Raw genomic sequence first — 23,020 nt, forward strand, 5'->3', positions numbered from 1 at the left:
TACGTGGGAAGTGAAGGGCCCAGTTTGATACAATTGTTGGTATATGAATTTTCCAAGATGGCGGCGGAAAATCTGGAAAATTATAGCAGATTCGTCATCTGCGGCCCCAAATTACCTAAAATTCATTTTCAAAATTACAAATTTCTTTCTAGTTTAAGCGCGGGTCCGAAAGGGTTAATACAATGTAACTTCTGCGGTATTTTGATGTTTGCGCTAGATACATAAGATAGTGATATTTGAATAAGTTTCCGCAATGTCAAAGAACAAAAGAAAACAGATACTGCTAGACCCTAGTAATATTTGTTAGACAGTCGTGGCAAGACGTGGTCTCTCGTTCGTTTCAGCCAAATGACGTCCACTGCTGGACAAAGGCCTCCCCCAAGGTTTTCCACAATGAACGGTCCTGCGCTGCCCGCATCCAGGCTCCTCCCGCGACCTTTACCAGATCGTCGGTCCACCTAGTAGGAGGTAGTGGTCTCTCACTATAAGCCTTATACAGAAGCTCAAAGTTGCGTGCTATGGAGAGGGCTATGCTCGGTGTTTCATTACAAGATCGAATCAGAAATGAGGAGATTCGTAAACGAACTAAAGTCGCTGACATAGCCCGACGGATCAGCAAGCTGAAGTGGCAATGGGCAGGGCACATAGTACGCAGAACCGACGGCCGATGGGGCACCAAGTTCCACCCACAAGGTGAACCGACGACATCATAAAGGTAGCAGGAAGGCGCTGGACGCAGGCCGCTACCAACCGGGCAGCATGGAAAGCATTGGCGGAGGCCTATGTTCAGCAGTGGACGTCCTATGGCTGAGATGTCGTATCGTATCACGCTGGGCCACACTAAACTAAATTGTAGTTTTCAGTAAGTTATAATCAGGCGTTTATGGTGGAAAAAAAAAGAAAAAAATCTCGGTGGAAACCTACGAAAAATTACCTGAAAAAATTTGCTGTTTCCTTGTGTTATAAGGAAATTAAATTATACTCTGATTGTCCAGTAAGGCTTGAGTAAATACTGTGAGAATAAACATCCCAGACTAGACAGCTAGAAGGCAAAATATAAGTGTCAATTCTGTACCAAACATTTGTTCCATGGTTATATCTTTTGTGTCTAGTTTTTACTGTGTAAATTTCTATAAGTAGAGTAAAGATATTACGAGTATAATTACATAAAGGTGTCGTCATTTTTTTGAAACCATGAGTGGAAATATTAACATTACGATGGAATACCAAAAAGTTCCTAGTAAAGAAAATGGAGGCTGTGGTAAGTTTCATAAATTAGAGATTTGGAAATATGCTGGTTGTATACCATACAGCTTAGCTAAGCTAGTTTGGCTCGGCTCGTATCTGACTCAGTTTTCCATATAGTGTGCAAACTGCAAACTAAGGCTAGGTTGCACCATGTTACTTTAACTTTGACAAACGTCAAAAATCTGTCAAACTCCATACAAAATTCACCGGTTATCGTCATATTTACGGTCAAAGTTAGGTGGTGCAACTCAGCTTAAGTATGCAAATAAATTCCGTGGGACAGCCACGCTTCGGCATGAATGGGCCAGCTCGACCGGAGTGATACCACGGCCTCACAGAAAACTGGCGTGAAGCAGCGCTTGTGCTGTTTCGCCGAGCGAGTGAGGGTACCGGAGGCCTAATTGGGGGGAATGGGAGTTAGGTTGGCAGCGCACTTGTGACTTCACTGATGTTTCATCACGTGATCCGTCTGATCGTTTGCCACCTGTCACATAAAAAAAATGCAAAGAATAAGTATAGGAATCTGCGTCAGTTATGAAAGCTAAGCTAAACTTTCCTAGCTTCTCTTGGTCTGCAACCGGTATTTGAGTGGATACCGCTAAGAGATGATTTATGACCTCATGCATTCGTTAACAAAAGTATCAACAATAATATTAATGATCATATTCATGAACAAAGTCTTGTTTTAATCGAGTTAAAATAAAATGTTTTTATATTCCAGAAAAATCGGACATTCCAGAGTCTTACGGCTTGGGAGTACGCCACATACAAGTACTTCTTGGTTTTTTATCGTTGAGCGTTGGCTTCATAGCCAGGGCCCACATGGGGGTCACTGTGGTTGCCATGAGTAGTTCTCTGAGCCCACATAATATATCAGCAGATATAACAAATGTCACGAGGTTCGTAGCAAATACTACAACATGGGAAGATAAGGATTATGACAATGAAACATTGTTTAATGAGGAATTTGAAATAGAAAATAGCACAGATGGAATATCTAAAATAGTTAAAAGAAACGTACCTGACGATGGAAGCAGTGGTGGGAGCAGTTTAAATAGGGTGAGATATACTTACTCGCAGCTTTATAATAACACACTGAATTGTAGATTTTCAAGCTAAACCTATGGCATAAGGCAATACTTTCCTTAAGAAAAGTAGCATGCCACTCTCATACACAAAAAACAATTAAATCAATAATCATGATAATTTTATAACGTCCGATATTCACCGAGCTTAATTGACAAATTCATTTGCTTAACCTGTTTTTACAGAAGTACAACTGGTCCAAATCAATCCAAGAGATGGTGCTTGGTTCGTTCTTCCTGGGATATACCATAATGATGCTGCCCATGGGCATTGTGAGCCAAAAATTTGGCTGGAAGCTGCCGGTACAAATAGCGTTGTTCGTGAACGCCATCGCTTCCATAGCGATCCCATGGATGGCTGCTTGGGTGAGTGAATTATAGCAGATAAATAAAATTACCACATTATAATAAAATCATCTTATATTAAAATAATTATCCAAGTATTACAATATTATCAAAATTAAAAAATCATACCTACGACTGTATCGAATCAATAACGTATGTGATGTACTTATCTTGTAGAAAGTCACATCCGCAGGTATCGGTTTTGATTAGAAACAATCTTTACACGTTTCTTTTCCTGTGTATTTTAACATTATGTAAAGGTTTACTTTTCAGGCGCTATAAGCCTGTTAGATAGTTATGCCTCAATTAATTCATAACTAGGCAGTTGTAGCTAGCTAGGCGGACTAAGAACAAGCCCTCGTTCGTTTCAGCCAAATGACGTCCACTGCTGGACAAAGGTCTCCCCCAAGGTTTTCCACAATGAACGGTCCTGCGCTGCCCGCATCCAGGCTCTTCCCGCCACCTTTACCAGATCGTCGGTCCACCTAGTAGGAGGCCTGCCCACGCTACACACCCACACAACACACCCACAATACACACAAGAACAAGCCCTACCACAAACCAAACCGAACAGAAAAATCTGCCCCCACTGTGAATCGAACCCGGGTCCTCTGCAGATGGTCTTACCACTAGACCACAGAGGCGGATATTGTGTAGCCGTTTTTGGGTTTTCTTGGATCGCTATGACTACAATTAGTAAAATTAAAGGCTCCCACAGACCAAACGCAGGTCAGAAGCAGTGCGGGTCAGTTACAGCGTGGCTGAGGCACACTGAAAGCAGCTCAGTTTCAAAGCAGTTGCAACGCGGGTGGTTGTCAAAAAATTAAATATTCGAAAACCGCTTTCAACGCGCTGCTACCGCCCTGCGTCCGGTGTGTCATGCTGATATGGCCGCCAGTAATACAACAGCGCGGGCCCGCGTTAGTACCGCTTCTGTCCCGCACCCGCGCCGCCTCGTTTGTATTTCGGCAGTTGCAGTGCGGTGCGGTTGGAGCGCGGGCCCGCGTTCAAATTTGGTGTGAAATACTTCAAAGAGTTTCATGTATTACAACTTGCGCGGGCCCGCATTCAAACTGCGCTGCTACTGCCCTGCGTTTGGTCTGCCCAAGACTTTAATGTGATCGCTATGACCTTTGTTTTAATCAAGACACCTTGCTTAAATTCTTCTCAGTTTTTTTCCAAGCACATAAACCATGATGTCACCAATCTGGTTATAAGGTTGGATCGTTTTAGAGGTTAAATAACGTTTTCCAGGGTGGCTGGAAAGCAGTCTGCGCTTGCCGCATCCTTCAAGGCTTATCCCAGGCGGGGTATTACCCGGGCCTGCAAACGTTCACGGCTCGGTGGTCTTCTTTCGGCGAGCGAGCTAGATTCTACGGCTGGGTTTTTACAGGTTAACTTACTTTATTATATCCCCCGGATTATGGGTTGAACATTGAGGATATTCTTGAGATAATGGAGGATCAGTGAGAATAGCGCGGAAAACTCTACCCGTGAAAGTTTTGGAATAATTGGAATATTGGTTTCCGGACCTTACCTCCGGTACACATAACAATGTTATTTTTATTATTTTAACTACAAAGAAGATGCTAAATTATAGTACAATAAATAAATATCACTTCGCGTCAATGATTTGCGACGATAATAAATTATTAATTAATGTGATTACGATAGAGGAAAGGAAGAAAAAATCTGTATTCGGTAGTATTTTTTTCTTCATTTCAAAATATGTATTAAAGTACAGAGAGAAAGCGCGCGGCGTCTGCGATTATTTTTCCAGGTTTTTTAAGGCTCAGCTGCACCAACTTACTTTCAGCGTGAGCGCTCCTGCACACGACGCCGCTACCGCGCCGCCGCCGCGCCGTCGCCGCGTCTTTGCACTGTTCATACGCACCGAGTAAAACCGCCGCCGCGCCATCAAAGCATAATTTCGCCCGCGGCGCGGCAGCGGTGTTCACGTGGCGCGTATAAACAGTGCAAAGGCGCGGCGACGGCGAGGCGACGGCGCGGCGGCGGTGCGGTAGCGGCGTCGTGTGCAACAATAAATGTGTACCTACCATGAGTTTACGTTAGGTCACAAAATAAGTAATAGTACAGGTACAGAAGGATTACTCCGCAAGACGATTTAAATAAATGCGAGTCTTGCTACGACGCGATACAGTGGAATTCAGCTCGCACAGCACTACGTACCTACAATTTTATTCACCTACAAGTTTTGTCTCTTTCTATCGCGTGCCTCTGAACTCTTCTTACGCTGTTAGGGTTGCTGTCTAGTGAAAAATTAATAATAATTAATCTACTTATACGTAATGAGGTACGAATGTAGGTAAGTACGCATTCATTATGGAAAACCTTGGGAGAGGCCTTTGTCCAGCAGTGGACGTCATTTGGCTGAAACGAACGAACGCATTCTGAGCAGTAGTCATGGTAGGTTAGGTTCCTATACTATCCTAAGAATTATTGATTACCTACATGGCCAACATACCTTTCAGCATCTTTGGGAAGCGAAAAAAAATATAAATCCGGTAGATTTCTTTTCGAATTTAAACACCCGAACGCCACACAATATTTCTTTCTCTTTATGTCAATTTTTAAATAATACTTCGATCATAGAATTAGGTACTACAACGCACGCCAGCAGCGTCCTGACGGGCGCGCGCGTGACACTCGACTGATATAATACCCGCCGCCGCGGCGGGGCGCTTCGCTGTAGGTAATTATCGGATGTACCGCGCGGAGTGAGCCAGGCCTGGTTAGGTGTGCTCGCTAGCGAAAACGTCAAAAATCTCTATGGAGATTTTGTTTCTTGAAAGTAGCCGCTAGGGGCGCTGCACAATATGTCATACAATTAGGTGTCATTTTTTTACGCAGTCGCTAGCGAGCACACGTAACGTAAACTCATGGTAAGCTCACTGATGCTTTTTGTATGGAGTTTGACAGATTTTTGACGTTTGTCAAAGTCAAAGTAAGATGGTGCAACCCAGCCTAAAATTATGAATGTCTTATTAACCCTTATTAACCAAGTAATTTTGCTTTTGTTACGAGTGGGTTCACCATAATAATCCAACGACAGCGAGGTCTGAACCTGCTTTTTGAACTGTTTATTTCCTTGCAGGCACAACCTTCGGCACCGTCATAGCCTTCCAAATGGCTGGTCTCCTATCCGCCAGCTGGGGGTGGCCCTACACTTGCTATGCTACAGGCTGCCTGTGCCTCGTCATGTTCGTCATCCTGACCGTCTTCGGCGCCGTCACTCCTATGGACCACAAAACCATAACTGAGCAGGAGAGGAAGTTCATCATGGGGAAGTCGACTGATGATGGGAAAAGGGTGATTATTATTTTATTCTCTACGCAATGTGGCATTTCCAGTAACAAATAAGAGGCTGACAAAGGTGACTGATGCCCGTTTTCACCATCAATCCCTAATTTTTAAGTCACCCCTGTGGTAACATTTAGGAGGAGCTTTGTTATCAAGGGTCACTTAAAAATTAGGAATTATTGGTGAAAATGGGCATGAGTTTCTTCCACCACTTCTTCTCAGCATCCGCTGATGTGTTGTCTCAAAGTGGTGGTAGGGTAAGTTAGGTACTCGTATATTGGGCCGTTTATAAGTGCCCTAAAAGGGCGCCTGTCTATCTAACTATCAACGACACAAGATAACAATTATGTTGTGCCGTTGATAGTTTCAATAAATTATTTAATGAAATTTTGGTATTTTTGTATGATAGCCCATAGTAAACCCTCGTTAATAAAATTAAATAAAAAATTATTGATTACAGAAACGAAAGTTGCCGTTAAAAGCTGCGGTGACCAACAAGCACATTCTGGCCATCTTCTTCACGCACGTTGGGAGCAGTGTGGCTTTTGTTTTTATGTTCACTCAGGCCCCTACCTACATACATTACATACTAGAAGTTGACATTAAGAAGGTAAGTAAGACATTTTCAAGACCGGACTTTGTAATTTTTCTGACTTTCAAATTTTAATACCATTTTTTTCTGATCTGATAATATTATCAGGCCCAGAGTAACGTATAAGAATAGTGATTCCCCATTTGTGGCCGTCTCGCATTTATGAGCGATATGTTATAAAGATCATTCATCTCCCAATCCAGAATTATCAAGAAAATAACTTTCTAAAACAACATCTACGAGTGTATGATACAAACCTGAAAACAATTTGCAATAGTATTTCAATAAGTTACTATGTAATTGTAGTTCTACTCAACACTTCCGCGTTTTGTGATAATAAATTTCAAAATGAATACAAAAAATGAGCAGGTACAAAGAACTCTCGCATTTCTCACAAATTGCCGATAGAAAGAAATCGTCTGTCGTACTCTCAAATCCTACCATCAATCAAGATCGCGCCTTTCATGTTAAAGGTTGATCAGAAAAATTGCTGACGTATAACGTTCTTTTAGCAATCTTTGTCGTGAATGAAGGATTTATAAAAGGCTGATTTTCGCAAGTCATATTACAATAAGAAATAATAGATGTTAGACTCCATTAGTCGAGTCGATCGGTACCACCTACATCAAAATGTGTTTAGTGTGCAAGATCCGTCAGCTTAATTGTATATTTTTTACTTTAATATTATTTGTATTGAGGTCTTAATTAGATAAAATGCAGTGGCATTTACCAGAGTAAATACAAATGAGTATGTCATCTTCATAGAAACGCATGGGCGCGGTTTATATGTGAGCGCGCCAACACGTATGCGGCGCGCACGCACACACTGACAAAATTTAGCGGGGAGCCAGTGTGTGCGTGCGCGCCGTATACGTATATTGGCGCGATCACATACAAATCGCGCTTATTAACTCTGCACTTACGATTGAACCTTCTAATAAATCAGAACTTTGCATACTATTTAGATGACTGACTTCCTGAATTTTATTTTAGAGTGGCCTTATCTCATCAATGCCGTTCGTAACGAGCTTCTTTGCTGGCATCATCTACGCGTGTCTGTCCGACTTCCTGACCAACAGAAATATACTCAGTCTCAAAACAGCGAGGATAGCCTTCAACTCAATAAGTAACTATGTCCAGAACTAATTTGTTAGCTTGAAGACTCAGAAGTACAGACGATAATGTTTCGTATTGTATTTCATTTCAGGTCAATATGGCATGGCACTCTGTTTTCTGGCCATCAGTTTCACCAAAAACGTAGAGTTGGCAACAATATGCTTGGTGTTGTCTATGACAACGCAAACAGCGCAACACTCCGGATGGATGGTAAGAAAACCTTTGTCGACAGGAGATAACTGTGCTATTATAGGATTTTGTTGTAAAATAGCACTTGAATAACAGCTTGATGACATCTAACTAAAGAACAAAACCAGCGGCGCACCTAGGGGCCGTGATGTCACATCGACACATGGACGGGGCAAATAAGGGGAGATGTAAGTGGGAGGGAGAGTCGCAATCCAGTTGTGCGCAGTTAGCTTGATTGGGTTATGCATATCTATCACAACACCTAAAGACACACATTGCACACGGAATCGCAACCCGACTGTATTCTCAAAATGTTTAAAACTAGATACATCAAGGAGGTAACTACTACCAGACTAAATACAAATGAGTAGGTCATCTTCAAAGAAACGCACGGGCGCGGTTTGTATGTGAGCGCGCCAATACGTATGCGGCGCGCACGCACACACTGACAAAATTTAGCGTGGATTAGCGGGGAGCCAGTCTTGGTTGCGCCGAATTTTGTCAGTGCGCGTCGCATACGTATATTGGCGCGCTCACATACAAACCGCGCTCGGTGCGTTTCTATGAAGATGACCTACTCATTTGTATTAACTCTGCTACTACCCACCTACCCAATAATGTAATTTTTATTTTCAGGTCAATTACATCGATTTGTCGCCTACTTTCAGTGGTACTTTGTTGAGCATGGGCAACACGATTGCTTGCAGCTTCATCTTAATATTACCCATTTTGGTGTCATTCGTCGTTACTGATGTGGTTTGTAGCATTATTTCTGTATTTTCTACTCTACTAGGTACATTTTCCAGGTAAACGGGGCGACAAAAGCCCAATGGGCTGGATTCAAGAGTCGCTAGTTTGATTCCCGTATCTCATCATCACCATTTTAGGCACAGGACGTCCACTGCTGAACGTAGGGCTCCCCATATGATAGGGGAGACCCCCAATGATTTCTTTAACCGGTTGGTAGTGGCCCGCATCCAGCGCCTTCCTGCTTACCCCTTTATGAGGTCATTAGCCCACGTCCTAGGGGGTGAACGTCTCACTGCATTTTCTACAAAAAAAATCTCATACTTTGTGATAAATTTTAGCCATTGGATTGTGATAAATATCTAGAATATGCCATTGTTATTTTGTTCAATCCGAATGTACTTACTAACTCGAGTTTAAGTCAAACCAGCCGAAGTGCATCTCAGTACGGCTAGCACGAAAAACTTTCGAGTTCGAATGGTTTGCGTATTCGAATCGCCATCAAAAGATTCAATTCAAACTACAACAGCGCCCTTGTGAACGTGTCGTTAAGTGATCTCAGTATGAGAAATGGTTGCACGAAACTTATTTTGAGAATCAAAATTGTCACGTTATCGTTTAATTCGAAGGTTCAGTATCGAATTTTGTCGAATAGGTACGCAAACGATTCGAAGACGATAGTCGTTCATGCTAGAGGTAGACTAATCCAATAATGAAAGACGTAAAGCACTCCCACTGCCAATACTAATGCATAGTATTAGTAACCACTTTATAGCCAATGGGCGTGTCTTGGCACCCAGCGGGCAGTGGCGATGTAAATCAATATTACGCTCATTAAATGCAAGACGGTCACAAAACAAAAAATACCAAAAAAAAATACTGAAAAATATGACAAAGACATTTTTGGTCACTCTTATTATAATTCTTGAATTCCTGAATCATGCACTATTTTTGTCAGTCAATCAGAACGTTTCTTATACTTTATTCTCCTGATGTTATAATGATGGTACCTACTTGGTTATAAAAACATAGAGACTTTACTTTCAAATCATATTTTAAAATTATAATAAATGCTGGTCCGTATTGAAAAAATGAAGCTGTACCGTGTGTAAGTCTCTCTTGAGGCCTTTGGATAACTCCTAATTACAAAAAAAAATATATTAATATGTAGTCTAAACTAGTTCCAAAAAGAGATGAAAAATCTCATTGGACTCGTAACAAAAATAGTATTTTAAATATTCATATACCTTCACTGTAAACACTCATTAATTTCTCTAAAACAAGCATTGTTTCAGTCGCCCGCTACGATCGAAACCATGTCCCCAATTTATTGTCTTAGCACTTTGAAAGCCAATTAAATACTGGAGCGAACGCAAACTAACTTGTAAGTGCTATTTTAGAGGGATATTGGTGTTGAACATTTTAAGTTGATTTCTATTTAAATAGACTTGTTTTGTCAGTAACTTTACGTGAAAGTCATTTAAGTCATACTTTAGGTAGGTAGGTACTTATAGATTAGAATCCTATTGTAAAGAAAGTAAGAAAAACAAGTAGCTTAGAACTACTAAACTCATTTATTTTGCAAAAAGCACTTTTACACGTCCCAGTATTAACCCTACCACTGCTTCGGAACAATAAACGGGCCAGTGCTGAGAAGAACCAGCGCAAGAAACTCACTCACATTTTACGTTTAGCATCGGCAATCGGTGATTTTGCGACTGTATCGATGCAGCATCGCGATTTCACGAATTGATGCGTTCGGACGCGGTATCAGAATCGCGCGTTTTAGTGACCAGTGTCGCTGATTCAAGCTTCCGAAAAGCGACTCAATCGCCATGTTTGGCGTTTCCATAAACCGGCTAAATCGCCCATCGCAATAATTGCTAAAAGTGGCATTACGCACACCTAGATCTAAACTGAGACAGCTGAAAAATTGTAATGTTTGACTTGTGCTTGTATTCAAACGCTCGGTTTTTGCACAAATTTTGTGTTGTGGCTCAAATAAACAGGGAATACCTATCTACTTTTGACGAACGTCAATGATTTCTGCTCTGACGCTAAATTGAAACAAAGCTGCGGCCACAAACGACAATACTGGATCAATTAAAACAACAATGGAGCCCGAGGAACCCACTGGGACTCCTTTGATGGTCGTGGACTGAGTGAAACGGTTCATGGTTTCATTGCTTTGTGCTTGGAAACACAATATTTGTTTCTTTAGTTTCAATAAGTACACGAATGGTTTTTATTATTACAAGCGAATTGTCTCTATTTAGTTTATCTTTGGTTTCTTACCCCTCTCTAATAAAAAAGTTACACGCTTGCTGAACACTGTTTTAAAATGACATTTCCATATTAAACGTCATTTGAAAACATTATCGTGGCATGATTTACCTGTACCTACCAATACCATTATACCATTTTAGTCTGTACTGTATAAGTACGACCTTCTTAAATTTACCACTTTGACAAAGGAAACAATATTCTAATAATATCTCTACAACTTCAACAGTAGTATTCAATTGTAAAGTGAGATTTAATTTCGGTCTCTATTTTAAAGTACCTACCTACATAATAGTCTTTGTCCTAATTTGTGAAAGTCGTCACTAATAGAGAGAGCGTTTCGTCTATTTTTTTTTTATGCTAGACAAAGCAGGTATTTGACCGCAATCGCACCTGAAGTGACATGCAGTCTAGGATGGTACCTACATAATTATCTGCCCTGTAAGTGCCTATTCACTCTCGCCTTGAAAACGCTCGGATTATAGTGTACATTCAGGAAATACAGCAGCAGGCAGCATTTTTGTGGTATATAGCCAATACTTAAATTTGTTACACTACATCTATTAAGAAAACGGTGAAGGCAGCCACCCACTAGGTGGATCGACGATCTGGTAAAGGTCGCGGGAGGTGCATGGATGCCGGCGGCGCAGGACCGGTAGTTGCAGAAATCCTTGGAGGAGGTCTTTGTCCAGCAGTTGACATAATTTGGCTGAAATGGACGAATGTCTTTTAGTATCTTCTAGATTTAAAAAAAAAAACAATTAGCCTTTTCTTCCCAGACTAATCAACTGCAGTGGCGCGTGATCTTCATCAGCATGGCTGGCCTGGTGACGGTCGCCAATATCATCTTCAGCTTGTACATGTCCGTGGAGGTTCAGCCATTCGACAAAGATGACTGTGAACAGACAGGTTGGGGATTTTTAAGAAAATTACATTGTTGAATCTGTTCGTCCAAAATATTATGTAATCCTTATTTAATTTGTGAAATCTAAAGAAATGTTAATTGAGATTAACTATGTAGTAAGTAAATCTCGATATCTATGAGTAATTTGGATAACGAGATTGTTGGCGATNGCGTCGCTAACAGAGATAATTTGAAGGAATGTCAACAATCACCATTGCGTTTAAAACGTATCAAAATTTTTAATTTTACAGGATGCTTTTTTGTCTCTTATAAAAAAATACTTTTTCCATGATTAATGTTTACATTTCAATTTTTCAGAGACTGAAGAACTTCAGGACATGAAAAGTAAATAGTATTCAATAAAATTGTAATAAAATAGGTATTAAATAAAATGAGTTGTAGTATTTTCGTGTTTTATTTTTCAGTATTAAAAATTGTTGTTTCTACCAATTTATTAAGAAAATGGAAGTCGCAAATAGTTATTGAAAGTGAATAGTAAAAAAATATTAGCTACGTTCATTTAATAGTATTAAGCTAATAATATTTTGCACACAAACTCTATACAAATATTATTACATAGTAATATTGGATTGTCACAGCATAGCTGACCACAACCTTGGTATGAGTAATAATTTAATAAGTTATCAGTACGCTTCTAACATGATTTAATTGAAATACTACTATTTTATGTGGCTTCCGAAAACGGAATATTATAACAAACATAGTGCAAGCGCATTTGAAGTTATTATTTTTAATTATTTTATAAATATTTTGGTAGACGACACAGCACTGAAAAGCAACATCTTAACCATAGGTAATGCGAATTTCTGTGTTCCACACCAAGAAATATGGACTTTACTCTTTAATTTTAAAAGGTACTAGGTATGCGGAATATTTCTTATCTCATGTCCAGTGACATCTGTCAGATAGCAGACTTTATCACTTGTCAGATGACGACACGACACGTGGATCGCAAAGAATCGCGATGCGATGGTTTGTAGGAATATACAGGGTGTTTGGACCAAACTATGTTAAAATTTCAAAAACTTGAATGATTTAATTATTTTCCAAATCATGACGTGATAATTATGCAATTGTTTGGTCATGGAGTGCAGTAGAGTAGGTAGCAGAACAACGGGCTCAATTTCTTCGATCACCATCGTCGCTGCAGGAGGCCTGTAGCAGCCTAGATGGGCTGCTCGCCTTCTGGGGGGATCTGGGGTGGTTGGAGTAGGAAGATAAACCACAAATCGCGCACAAATGGCCCAATCATCAGGCTAAGTGCGGTATTCGATTGCCCTGCAGAAGTAACTAACTAACGTAGATAATTGTTTTTGGCATAATGCGCTTTGTCGAAAAATTAAAAGACATGGAACGACATAAAACCCTGAAGATCGTTTCATCCACGAAGAGGCGCCCTACCAATTTTAGGTCGAGGGAAGCGCGGTGTGCGGGGAGTTTAATTTGAGCAATCCAAACGTCATTATTTTAGCGTGCGTGTGCACTCATGGATAATTTAGCGTGTACCGATAACACTCAAACATTAGCGGAAGAAAGTGTGGGACGCGTCTTCGTGGATGAAACGATCTAGAATATAATATTCATTTACCATTTTATTAATATCCAGCTAAAGTTATCTTTTCAAATAATTTCCCACAACCCAACTAGTTCTTTTTCTTAATTTTTTTTTTTTGTAGAAGGAAGGAAGTTTCCATTCCATAAAACCCCAAATAGGTACTTTCATTTTAAAAAGCCGTATGACGCCATGTATTGTAAAAAAATGATAAGGTTTATTTGTTTTGATTAGTTAAGGAAATGAAGGTCATTTTGAGTAGTCAAAGTGTGACGTTTCGTTGTTTTAAGTATTACATTGTTAACTCATACTACGCTTCTTGGTAAAACCTGTCAAGGGCGAGTCAGCCAAATGTAGAGAGGGTTTTGCCTATAATTTAATTTTATGTATTTTTTATGGAAATACACTTAATATAAGGAGCACAGGGCCTATACGGGACAAGCATGTAACAAACTCCCTTAAGCCCTCAAGAAAGCTTAATATTATGAAAATCAGTGTCCTGAGTGAAGGAGCTTTTTGAAGCATTGAAAAACTTTCCTGTGCTTATATTTTCTAAGTCATTTTTGATCACCATTTTTGATTTCCACCCATGAATTTAAAATTGAACCTTGAACTTCAACTGTGTTTGATCCACGTGTGTATTCTTGTACTACGGAACCAAATAATGGGAATCTCGTGTTTCATTGTACTTTACTATACCACGATAAATTCCAGAGTGTATGAAATAACTGTTTATTTAAGGTAGCTGTTTATTTAAGATAATAAGAATTATACAATAAAATTACGCTTCACAGAAATATTAATCATTTTCTATCAAGCAGTGGGTGGGTGAAACCAAATAAAAACATTAGTTTGTGTTTTGGATCGGTATGAAATCAATTATGGCGGAGAAAGTGTACAATAAACACAATTTTGGAGATCATGACAAGGATGATTTTGTCGGTATGTGGTGCATTATTTTGAAAAAAGTGTTATGTAACTTATGAAGGGCCGATTTGAAAATATACAAAGTTTGACACTTTGTATACATTTACGCAAGAGAATACCTAGCAGACTCTATTGTTATTTACGAGGTTTATCTCATAAGATTTGTACGGGCGGGAGGCAGTGGTTGTAAGGCACCGCTCCCGTGCCCGGGATATGCGGTCAGGAAGGGAACTAACTCCCTAGTGAGCCTAGAGTCCCTATTCCCTAAGACACTAAGTCCCTAGAGCCCTAGCCCTGCCTAACAATAAATACTTAGACATAATAAGGTTTGATAGGAAGGAAGCTGTGCCCAGGTCGCCCAGGGCAGCAGCGTTAGGACGGCAGGTAGGCGGCGGGGACCCGCTGCCAGCCCGGCAGACTCACCGGACTGATCATAGCGACGGCTAAGGGTGTCTTGGCCGCAGCGGGGGGAAATGAGACACAACGACGGACGGTTGATATCTGATTTATTGGTATTATGTTATGCTATTTATACATGGTTTATTGTTTGTACACATTCAAAGGTATTTGCTAGTGTGCCGTCGGTGTAGAGTGCCGACGGTGCACGCTGAGGGTTCATGGGTCGCCCGGCGGTCGATGCTGACGGTGCAGCAGGATGTACGATCGTGCTCGTACAAGATTATTACTTTGTTTTTGTTACTTGTATACCTACCTCTATTTTGCAACAACATACAAATTGTAATGTGATATGCAATAAACGTTTTGAATTTGAATTTGTGTCTATTACCTACATTTGATACACAGCAGCATTAAACTTTATTATCAGATTAAGGTTATGCATGAGACGTGCATTGTTATAATGTCTGACATTCATTCCTTTTAGACTCATCTGCATGGTACAAAATGTTATTGTGGATAAAATTTTCAATATTATCGATTATTCTAAACACTTCAATTAAAAAACTTTCAATGCTTTTGCAAATGAAGTTACAGTCGAGCCTTCCTTTATAGATTCTTTAAATTCCTCCATTTAGGATGCTTCTAATGCTGTTCCTTAATCATTTCAGGTTCAAAATGGGGCACAAGACACAATCAGTGCATTCTATTGTTCTTCACCCTCACCATTGCATACAGTATGCGCTCATGTATGGGTGTAGCGCTAGTAGCTATGACCTTGCACGAAGACCACCTTGCCGTGGTCAGTGAGAGCATCGTCAACGTGACTGACAGTAACATAACTGACAGTTACGTAATTGACAGTAACGTAACTGACAGTAACATAATTGGCAGTAACATAACAGATGGAAATGTAATAGACAGCGAGCAGTTTCGTGTCAATGGATTCTTCAATGCGTTGTTACTGTCACCTCCGGTAAGTTACTTAGTGGTATGAATTTTCTTTCATTCCGACATCAGAAAAAAATTTCAGCTTTATTTTTTCTCAACTTTTTAATTTTTATCTGGACTAATAAAATAACAACCCAAGTAACACAAAACACAATTATAAGAAGCGTACAACAGCATGAACCTACGTGCAGAGCAGTATATGAGCAGCATATGTAGCACTATATCAGCCGTTTAAAAGTCTATAAGTGTCTTGTAAGCGCAATTTGGGCCCCAAATAATACGGCTTTGAGCATTATTAAATATTATTAGTGCTGCTAACCAGCGCTTATAATGTTATTGAAGACAGANACTTATGTCTCCAGTTGGAAAAAAATGCCTCATTCAGCGAAAGCAGGAAAGCTTTAGGCTGTACCTAGACACAGTTTTATGTATGCTAAAATGTAATTAGTCAGCCAAATAATTCACTTCGTTATCATTTTCAGTACCCCAGTTTCCGATGGAGCAAGAAGATCCAAGACACGCTAATCTCCGCCTTCGTCTGGGGGTATATGACGCTGCAGGTCCCCGGAGGTCACCTGGCTTACAAGTTCGGAGCACGATACCTGCTATTCGGTGCTCTTCTGATCAACTGTGTTCTGGCCCTACTCTTCCCTATTGCTTGTTACTACGTGAGTATCTACCTTTCCTTAGTTCAATCTTGTTGTTGATAGTTGGCTCATTACAATACTAAAGGGTTACGACTGCGACCTCTCGAATCGGCTCGGTAATCCATAATTGTACAATTGTCACTTCTTTTACCTATACTATAATCTATCGCTTGTCAAATATGTTGTGTCCTTCTATGAAGATTTTAAAAATCATATTATTAGATTTAAATATTGTAAATGCAAAAATTTCCAACATAAATGGACAATGTTTTTCATCCACAGGGAGGTTGGGTATGTGCTCTCATCTGCAGAATGGGACAAGGCCTAAGTCAAGCCTGTATTTTGCCAAGCTTTCACACAATTCTCGGCAAATGGGCTCCCTTAGAAGAAAGAGGACGTTTGAGTGGTATTATTTATGGAGGTTTGTATTTTCATGATTATTTTATCGATTGCTTATAAATTGCTGTTATGTTTGGTAAAACTCGAAGAGGAAAATTTAACATTTACCAATGTTTAAAGTCACGCTGCAAAGTAATAAAATTTACATAAGCTTACCCAAACTGCATCGGCTTTTCATGCTTAGAGGTTCGAAAATTATCTCGGCTACGTAAAATTTCCAATATGAAACGTATGACACTTAGGTTTACGCTGTAACTCTGCTATTATAAGTTAAAGCTACACACAGCGCTTTAACATCTTAATTGATGTTTTCAGGTCAAGCTCTTGGTACAGTCTTGGGTTTACCTTTGACTGGGTTCATAGCCTCTTCTCCATTGGGTTGGCCTGGCACGTTCCGTTTCTACGGCATCCTGAGTGGAATCATCGCGGTTATTCTATGGATCTACCTAGCAGACTCTCCGGACAAACATAAAACCATATCAGCAGCTGAAAGAAGGTATATAGAAGATGCGTTACGACAGAGAACAGATAAGGTATTATTATGTGAATGTTTGAATCGTAATCGCAATCGCATACAATTTATGAATTGGCCATCATGTTATTACTTTTAGAGAATGTTTCATTCTTTGGTTTTTCAAAACCCTTATCAAACACAAAATTAAATAATGAGATCATAAAGGAATCAGTAATCTAAAGTCTCCGGTACATAGTAGTATGAGAGCTGAAAACCTTTTCGCAGAAATTGTCATTGCACACGAGTGTAGCGTTTCCTTACGTGAGACGCCGATATCAGTGAAATTGAATGGAAACGTTACGCTTACGTAGAGCTTGTATCAAACCAGCTGTGTACTTGGGGGCTTTACGATCAAGATAATGTTAGATAAGATTACAACAATGTTTGTAAACTAACACGTAAAAATCACTTATGACTTTATTATTTAACTAGCTGATAAGCATCAGATAGTTAAATAAAACGATGTTTGTTTATAGTTTTATCTTTTTGCTACCTTTATTTGCCATCTGTCTCCCATTTTTTACTCGAGTTAGGAGTTTATCAATTTTCAACTCTTCCTATTTACTCCTAAACAATTTTTGTTTGTATTCTTATGATCTGTCTTGTCCTCTGTACATACTAAGTTGCATTTGCATTGTTTCTGTATCGATATCTTTCAATGTTAGTTCTGTTTTTATTTAATAAATCAAAATACCTGCATGTCTATCTACATCATCAGTCTGCAAGTTCTCTTTTCTGGAAAATAATATTTTGGGCCGACGTTTCCAGAAACTCGCGGTGCCATGGAAGAAAATCCTCACTAGCACTGGCATGTTAGCCATCGTCATAGGACACATCGGCAACAACTGGGGACACCTGATCCTGTACTCAGAAGTTCCAGCGTATATGGACAAGGTCATGGGAGTCAACATCAAAGCTGTAAGTTCAGAATGTCTTACAATATTTCTATAAAAAAAATCTGAATGAGAGTTGAACTAATCACTCAGGCAAATGGGAAACTATTATTTGTTTACCTCGATTAAAAATCAGTACCTGTCTGGACATCAAGATTACCCGGTAGTAAGTTCTGGTCTTTTTCACCTTTTTTTTCTGTGGAAAGATTACTTTGGGTAACGTTCCATTGTGTGTATTTTTTTACAGAATGGTCTTCTGACTGCCCTGCCTTTCGTAATGATGTTCGTATTCAACTTCTTCTTCAGTTGGTTGACAGACATGCTAATCGTGAAGAAGATTCTCAACGTGACGCAAACTAGGAAGATGGCCAACTCTATCGGTATGATTTTGTTTTTATCTATACTAAAGATTTATGTTCAATAGACAAGTCATACTTTATGTACCATTTCAATAGTATTACTTTACCTTGATTAGGTGAATAAGGTTCTTGTAAGATTTGACATCAAATACTACTAATAAATACTACTTTCAGGTTGTGTCCCAGCCGCTATTGGATTCATTATCCTGGCGTATGCGCCGAAGAACATTTACATTGTAGAGAGCATCCTGGTCGCTATCTGCTGTTTCAAGACTGCTACTACCGTCGGCTTTAATGTTAGTATGACAGCACTTTCTATTTATCCTATAAAAGGTAGATTTAGATATTGAATATACATATTATACTCTTGAGCCAGAAGCTTTACCTTTACGACTGCACTGTTTTTTTGATGTTCCAAAACCTAGATCTGGCGTGCTATCTTGAAGATTATTAAGTTTGTGATATGAATAAAGACTTTTTGATTACCAGGTAAATCACATCGACATTTCCCCCAACTTTGCCGGTGTCATGATGAGCATCAGCAACTTCAGCTCCAATGCTGTTGGATCTTTTGCGCCCATCGTTGCTGGTCTTATCCTTACAGATGTGGTAAGTCTGCGTTTCAATATGTTTGTACAGCTTCATCGTTACAAACGCGACTCCTGTTTCCGCTTTTTACAGTCAGAAAAATCCTCAAATAAATTGAGTCACTCGAGAATCAATAATGTGAGAAATGTATTTTTGAGACTTTCACTATCAGATTATAATAAATTCACCTGGTTCATGCTCAGTACTACTTTTTTTTCAGAGTGATGAACGTCTTTGGAGAATAGTTTTCTTCATCGCAGCAGGATTCTACTTTATCTCAAACCTGGTTTATGTGATCCTGGGAACTGGAGAACTGGCTGACTGGAATGATCCTACGCAGTACGAGAGAGTAGCTTTGAGTGACAACATACATCTCAAGGTAGAAAAAGATAATAAAGAGAGCAGTGACGATGTTAATAAAGATGACATGACGATTATAGGAAGTGGGGACAAAACTCCTGAAGTGCAAATAAATGGGAAAGTATAGATAAATTTTAAGATACTTAGTTTTATTGATAGTTGAATTTTATTGTAGGTAAGTATTATCTAGTCGTATTTAGTTGTAGCTTTTAATTAAATAGATAATAATTTATGCATTGGTTTTATTGTTTTAAAGAAAAAGTGTGAAATGATGGAGTTGTAAAACAAAACCTTTATAGTAATTCTAGAAGTAGCTAAATTGAAATCCTTTTTATCCCATAAATCAACCCATAGCAAAATCACCTTTCCCCATAAGTAAAACTGCGTCAAAGATTCGGACCCTACCGTTATCACCGGGCTGTAAAACCAGCGATAGGCTCGATGCTCGCTCATAAGGCCCGGTGTCCACTGTCCACCAAAGCATAGCGGAGCAGAGAAGTGTTTTGAATAAACAATCGCATTTCATTAATCCACATCTCCACTTCGTTCCGCTTCGGTGGTTATGGACCGAACGGAGAAGAGCGGAGAATTATCGGACCAACTTGTGTTTCTACATATTAAATTTCACAGCGGCACGGCGGCGCGGCGCAGCGTGGCGCTGTGCGGAACTGTGCTGTGTGTGTTTCATACGCCCGTTACTATGAGGTCTCACAGTGTACGTGGACGCACAGGGTGACACACGAACTAATCACTCACAGAGCTCTATTCAACGCTGTGCGTTCGATTTGTTCCTTCACTTAAGCAAGCTTCGTTTGTGAATACGAGCGATAGATAGCAATACTGACCATTGACAGCTACATACAGCTCACACATCTCTTGTCTTGTCTCTTCGCCACATATCTCTCGTCTCCGCTCCGCACCGCTTTGGTGGAAACCGGGCTTTAGGCCCTTCCGACCATAAAGGGGAATTTCCATCTTAAAGCAGATTCCTTTATTCATAACTTACGAGGTGCGACGCGGGTTTAGTGCCCGTAAAAGTGCTTTAAACCGGTAACTTTGGCATGAGCCGATTACGTTTGAAAGAATATTCAATTGGAATAGATATGACGTGTCTGTTTGACAATGCTACGGTACGGGTCTTTTTAAATTTTTATTTATTTATAAAATTAATATAATCATACGATTCAAAAGCAACGGTAAAAGTTCTTTAGAACCTATATTGTAGAAGAGGAAGCATTGGTATTCTGTTGAAAAACTCATAAAAAAAAATTGCATAAGGTTGTTGTTTTAATAGAAGTTGCAATGAACATTGAATATAACTTAATTAGAGACACAAGAAGTGCCGCTTCCTGGTAACCGTTTAACAGAACTGGTGAACAGAGTCAATCATAGGATTCAATGAACAGAATGATATAACTTTTATGTAACCAACTGAAAAACGATACCGGAAAAACACGAGTAAACTTCAACCCATTTACAAACTGCTTTAAAACACTAGAACCTTTATCTTCAGCAGTCAAGCAAAAATACTGGCCGGTTTAATCGTAAAGTCGAAAAAAGATGAGCCAAGACTTTCAACTTGCTATCGTAAAGAGTTTTAATCCACTGAAAATCCGCATGACATTTTGAAACTTCACTCGAGTACTATGTCGAGCGGTAAAAAGGAAAAGATGATGGTTTGAAATTACGTTTTTGCTGAGTTTCAGTTTTGTGAGGCAAATTCAAATAGCCCCTTAGACAGAGGGATGGAAATATGGAGGCAAAAATATGCCTTAATAAATTGTCTAAGGAGCTGTGTAAACGTTTTTGGCTGTCTATTTATAGAATTTAGAAGTAATATATCAAAAGGGTAAATATAATTGCCAACAAAAAAGAATCTCTGAAAAATAATTCTGCTCTTCCAAGAAAAACTGGAGACTTAGGGTGAGTTGCACCACCAAACTTTGACCGTAACTATAACGAAACCCGGTGGTTTTTGTATGGAGTTGGACTGATTTTCGACGTTTGTTACAGTCAAAGTAAGATGGTGCAACCCAGCCTTACTGTTAGTAGCTTCCACGTTTTATACCGAAACCTTCTCTTTAACTCGAAGAGAAATCAAACTGCTGTGGGGTATAACAATAGAAAAGCTGGGCAGGACGTTATCAGTGCGGCGGCTGGTGTTATTAATAACAACAATACTTCGTTTTGGCTGCTGCCCAGATGTGCTACCACTTGCTCTCGGCTAGAACTCACGCAGCATCCTTTGGTAAAGATGAAAGGAGTGATTCATCGTAACGTTTCATAATTATAGGATCTGTCGGCCGTTTGGTGTAGTGGTTCAGAACGTACTACTATGCCGAGAGGTCCCGGGTTCGATTCCCGGCCGGGCAGAAATTGAAATGATGAATTTTAATTTCTGTGACGGGTCTGGGTGTGACTATGTATAATATTTATGTANAAAAAAAAGTATACATAAGTAGTATATCCGTTAAGCTAGCACCCATAACACAAGCATTAAGTTGCTTACTTTGGGGCTAGCTGGCGCTGTGTGAAATTGTCCAAAGATTATTTATAGGAAATACTTTTTGTCTAAGCTTAAGTTATACAATCTGGTTAGATCTCAAACAAAAACTACATACAGACACCAAAGGGCAATTTTTTTAACGTAAGATAAAGCAATCGCACCTGGTATTAAGTGAGATGCAGTCTAGGATGGTAGGTACATAATAATATTCACTCTCGCATTCATTTCAGTCTGAAAACTAAGTTAAAATATTTTTAATGACTAAAATGACCCATCGTTTCAGCTGAATGACGTCCACTCCTGGACAAAGGCCTGGAAAATTACCCTTCAGAAAATAATTCTTAACTTGAAGGTCTAACATTTTTCATGAACTCAAAAGAGAAAATCTCATAACTTTTAGACACAATCAAGGGGTTTAGAAATACCGATAGTAAGTAGTAAATAGTAATATTAAGTTAATAAACAAGCCTATTAAGATTAGGATTAAGAGCTTTAAAAAAACTTTTTAAGATTTTAATTTACGAAAAGCGATAAACAAATCACTCTTTTTCATTTTAAAAATTATCACCATTTTATCCCGTAATTCTGCCTCAACTCAATCGAAAATTCACAAGAAGTTTGACCCAAATGTGGCACTTTCGATTACTGGCCTGAGGCCAAAAAAGTTTCTTTCAATCCGCGGAGGAAATAAAGAATGCCTTGTGTGTCCGAAGTTCCAGTGGGCTGAAATAAGCTGAATAGCTTTTAAAGTAGGTACCTATAAGAAAGAAGTTGAAAACGTATAACACATTGGAAAAATATAACCGTAGTCCAAAGTATTGAAGTTTGCAATTAAATAAGTTACATTCATTTTCGAAACTATTGGATTTTAAATATACTTTTCTCAGAATGTAAACATATTATTATGTAGGTGATCATGTTCTTCAGAAGCCGATGCAAATGTATACCAAGAAAATAGTTTTAAGTATGTCCATATGGTCCATTCAAGTTTGCCCGCTTCTGGACTAAGGCAAATAGGAAGAATTTCCAAATAGCTTGGGCGGGAAACGTACGATTCTAGGAATCCTTTGATTTGTG

General features: G+C 39.4%; 2 protein-coding genes across 2 annotated transcripts; both read left to right on the forward strand.

The window, feature by feature from the left end:
• Window positions 1-902: 902 nt before the first annotated feature.
• Window positions 903-12,232, forward strand: LOC114362214 (putative inorganic phosphate cotransporter). Its single transcript, XM_028317512.1, has 11 exons — window positions 903-1,261; window positions 1,970-2,307; window positions 2,520-2,699; window positions 3,933-4,071; window positions 5,794-6,008; window positions 6,460-6,609; window positions 7,585-7,717; window positions 7,799-7,917; window positions 8,533-8,652; window positions 11,706-11,835; window positions 12,149-12,232. The coding sequence occupies exons 1-11, from the start codon at window positions 1,195-1,197 to the stop codon at window positions 12,181-12,183; spliced, it is 1,626 nt and encodes a 541-aa protein (XP_028173313.1). The 5' UTR covers window positions 903-1,194; the 3' UTR covers window positions 12,184-12,232.
• Window positions 12,233-14,236: 2,004 nt separating this feature from the next.
• Window positions 14,237-19,595, forward strand: LOC114362209 (putative inorganic phosphate cotransporter). The gene is made up of 10 exons (XM_028317506.1): window positions 14,237-14,345; window positions 15,398-15,702; window positions 16,160-16,345; window positions 16,607-16,745; window positions 17,039-17,256; window positions 18,006-18,155; window positions 18,378-18,510; window positions 18,664-18,785; window positions 18,979-19,098; window positions 19,298-19,595. The coding sequence occupies exons 1-10, from the start codon at window positions 14,273-14,275 to the stop codon at window positions 19,562-19,564; spliced, it is 1,713 nt and encodes a 570-aa protein (XP_028173307.1). The 5' UTR covers window positions 14,237-14,272; the 3' UTR covers window positions 19,565-19,595.
• Window positions 19,596-23,020: the final 3,425 nt, after the last annotated feature.

Source organism: Ostrinia furnacalis, unplaced genomic scaffold (genome assembly GCF_004193835.3).
Source record: "Ostrinia furnacalis isolate ACB-3 unplaced genomic scaffold, ASM419383v2 OfSCF6287, whole genome shotgun sequence".
Taxonomy (NCBI): Eukaryota; Metazoa; Arthropoda; class Insecta; order Lepidoptera; family Crambidae; genus Ostrinia; species Ostrinia furnacalis.

Coding starts and splice junctions, on each gene's coding strand:
- LOC114362214 (XM_028317512.1), top strand. CDS start 1,195: ATGAGTGGAAATATTAACATTACGATGGAATACCAAAAAGTTCCTAGT. Junction 2,308..2,519: donor GTGGGAGCAGTTTAAATAGG/GTGAGATATACT, acceptor CTGTTTTTACAG/AAGTACAACTGGTCCAAATC. Junction 2,700..3,932: donor TCCCATGGATGGCTGCTTGG/GTGAGTGAATTA, acceptor AACGTTTTCCAG/GGTGGCTGGAAAGCAGTCTG.
- LOC114362209 (XM_028317506.1), top strand. CDS start 14,273: ATGAAATCAATTATGGCGGAGAAAGTGTACAATAAACACAATTTTGGA. Junction 14,346..15,397: donor TGACAAGGATGATTTTGTCG/GTATGTGGTGCA, acceptor TAATCATTTCAG/GTTCAAAATGGGGCACAAGA. Junction 15,703..16,159: donor CGTTGTTACTGTCACCTCCG/GTAAGTTACTTA, acceptor TATCATTTTCAG/TACCCCAGTTTCCGATGGAG.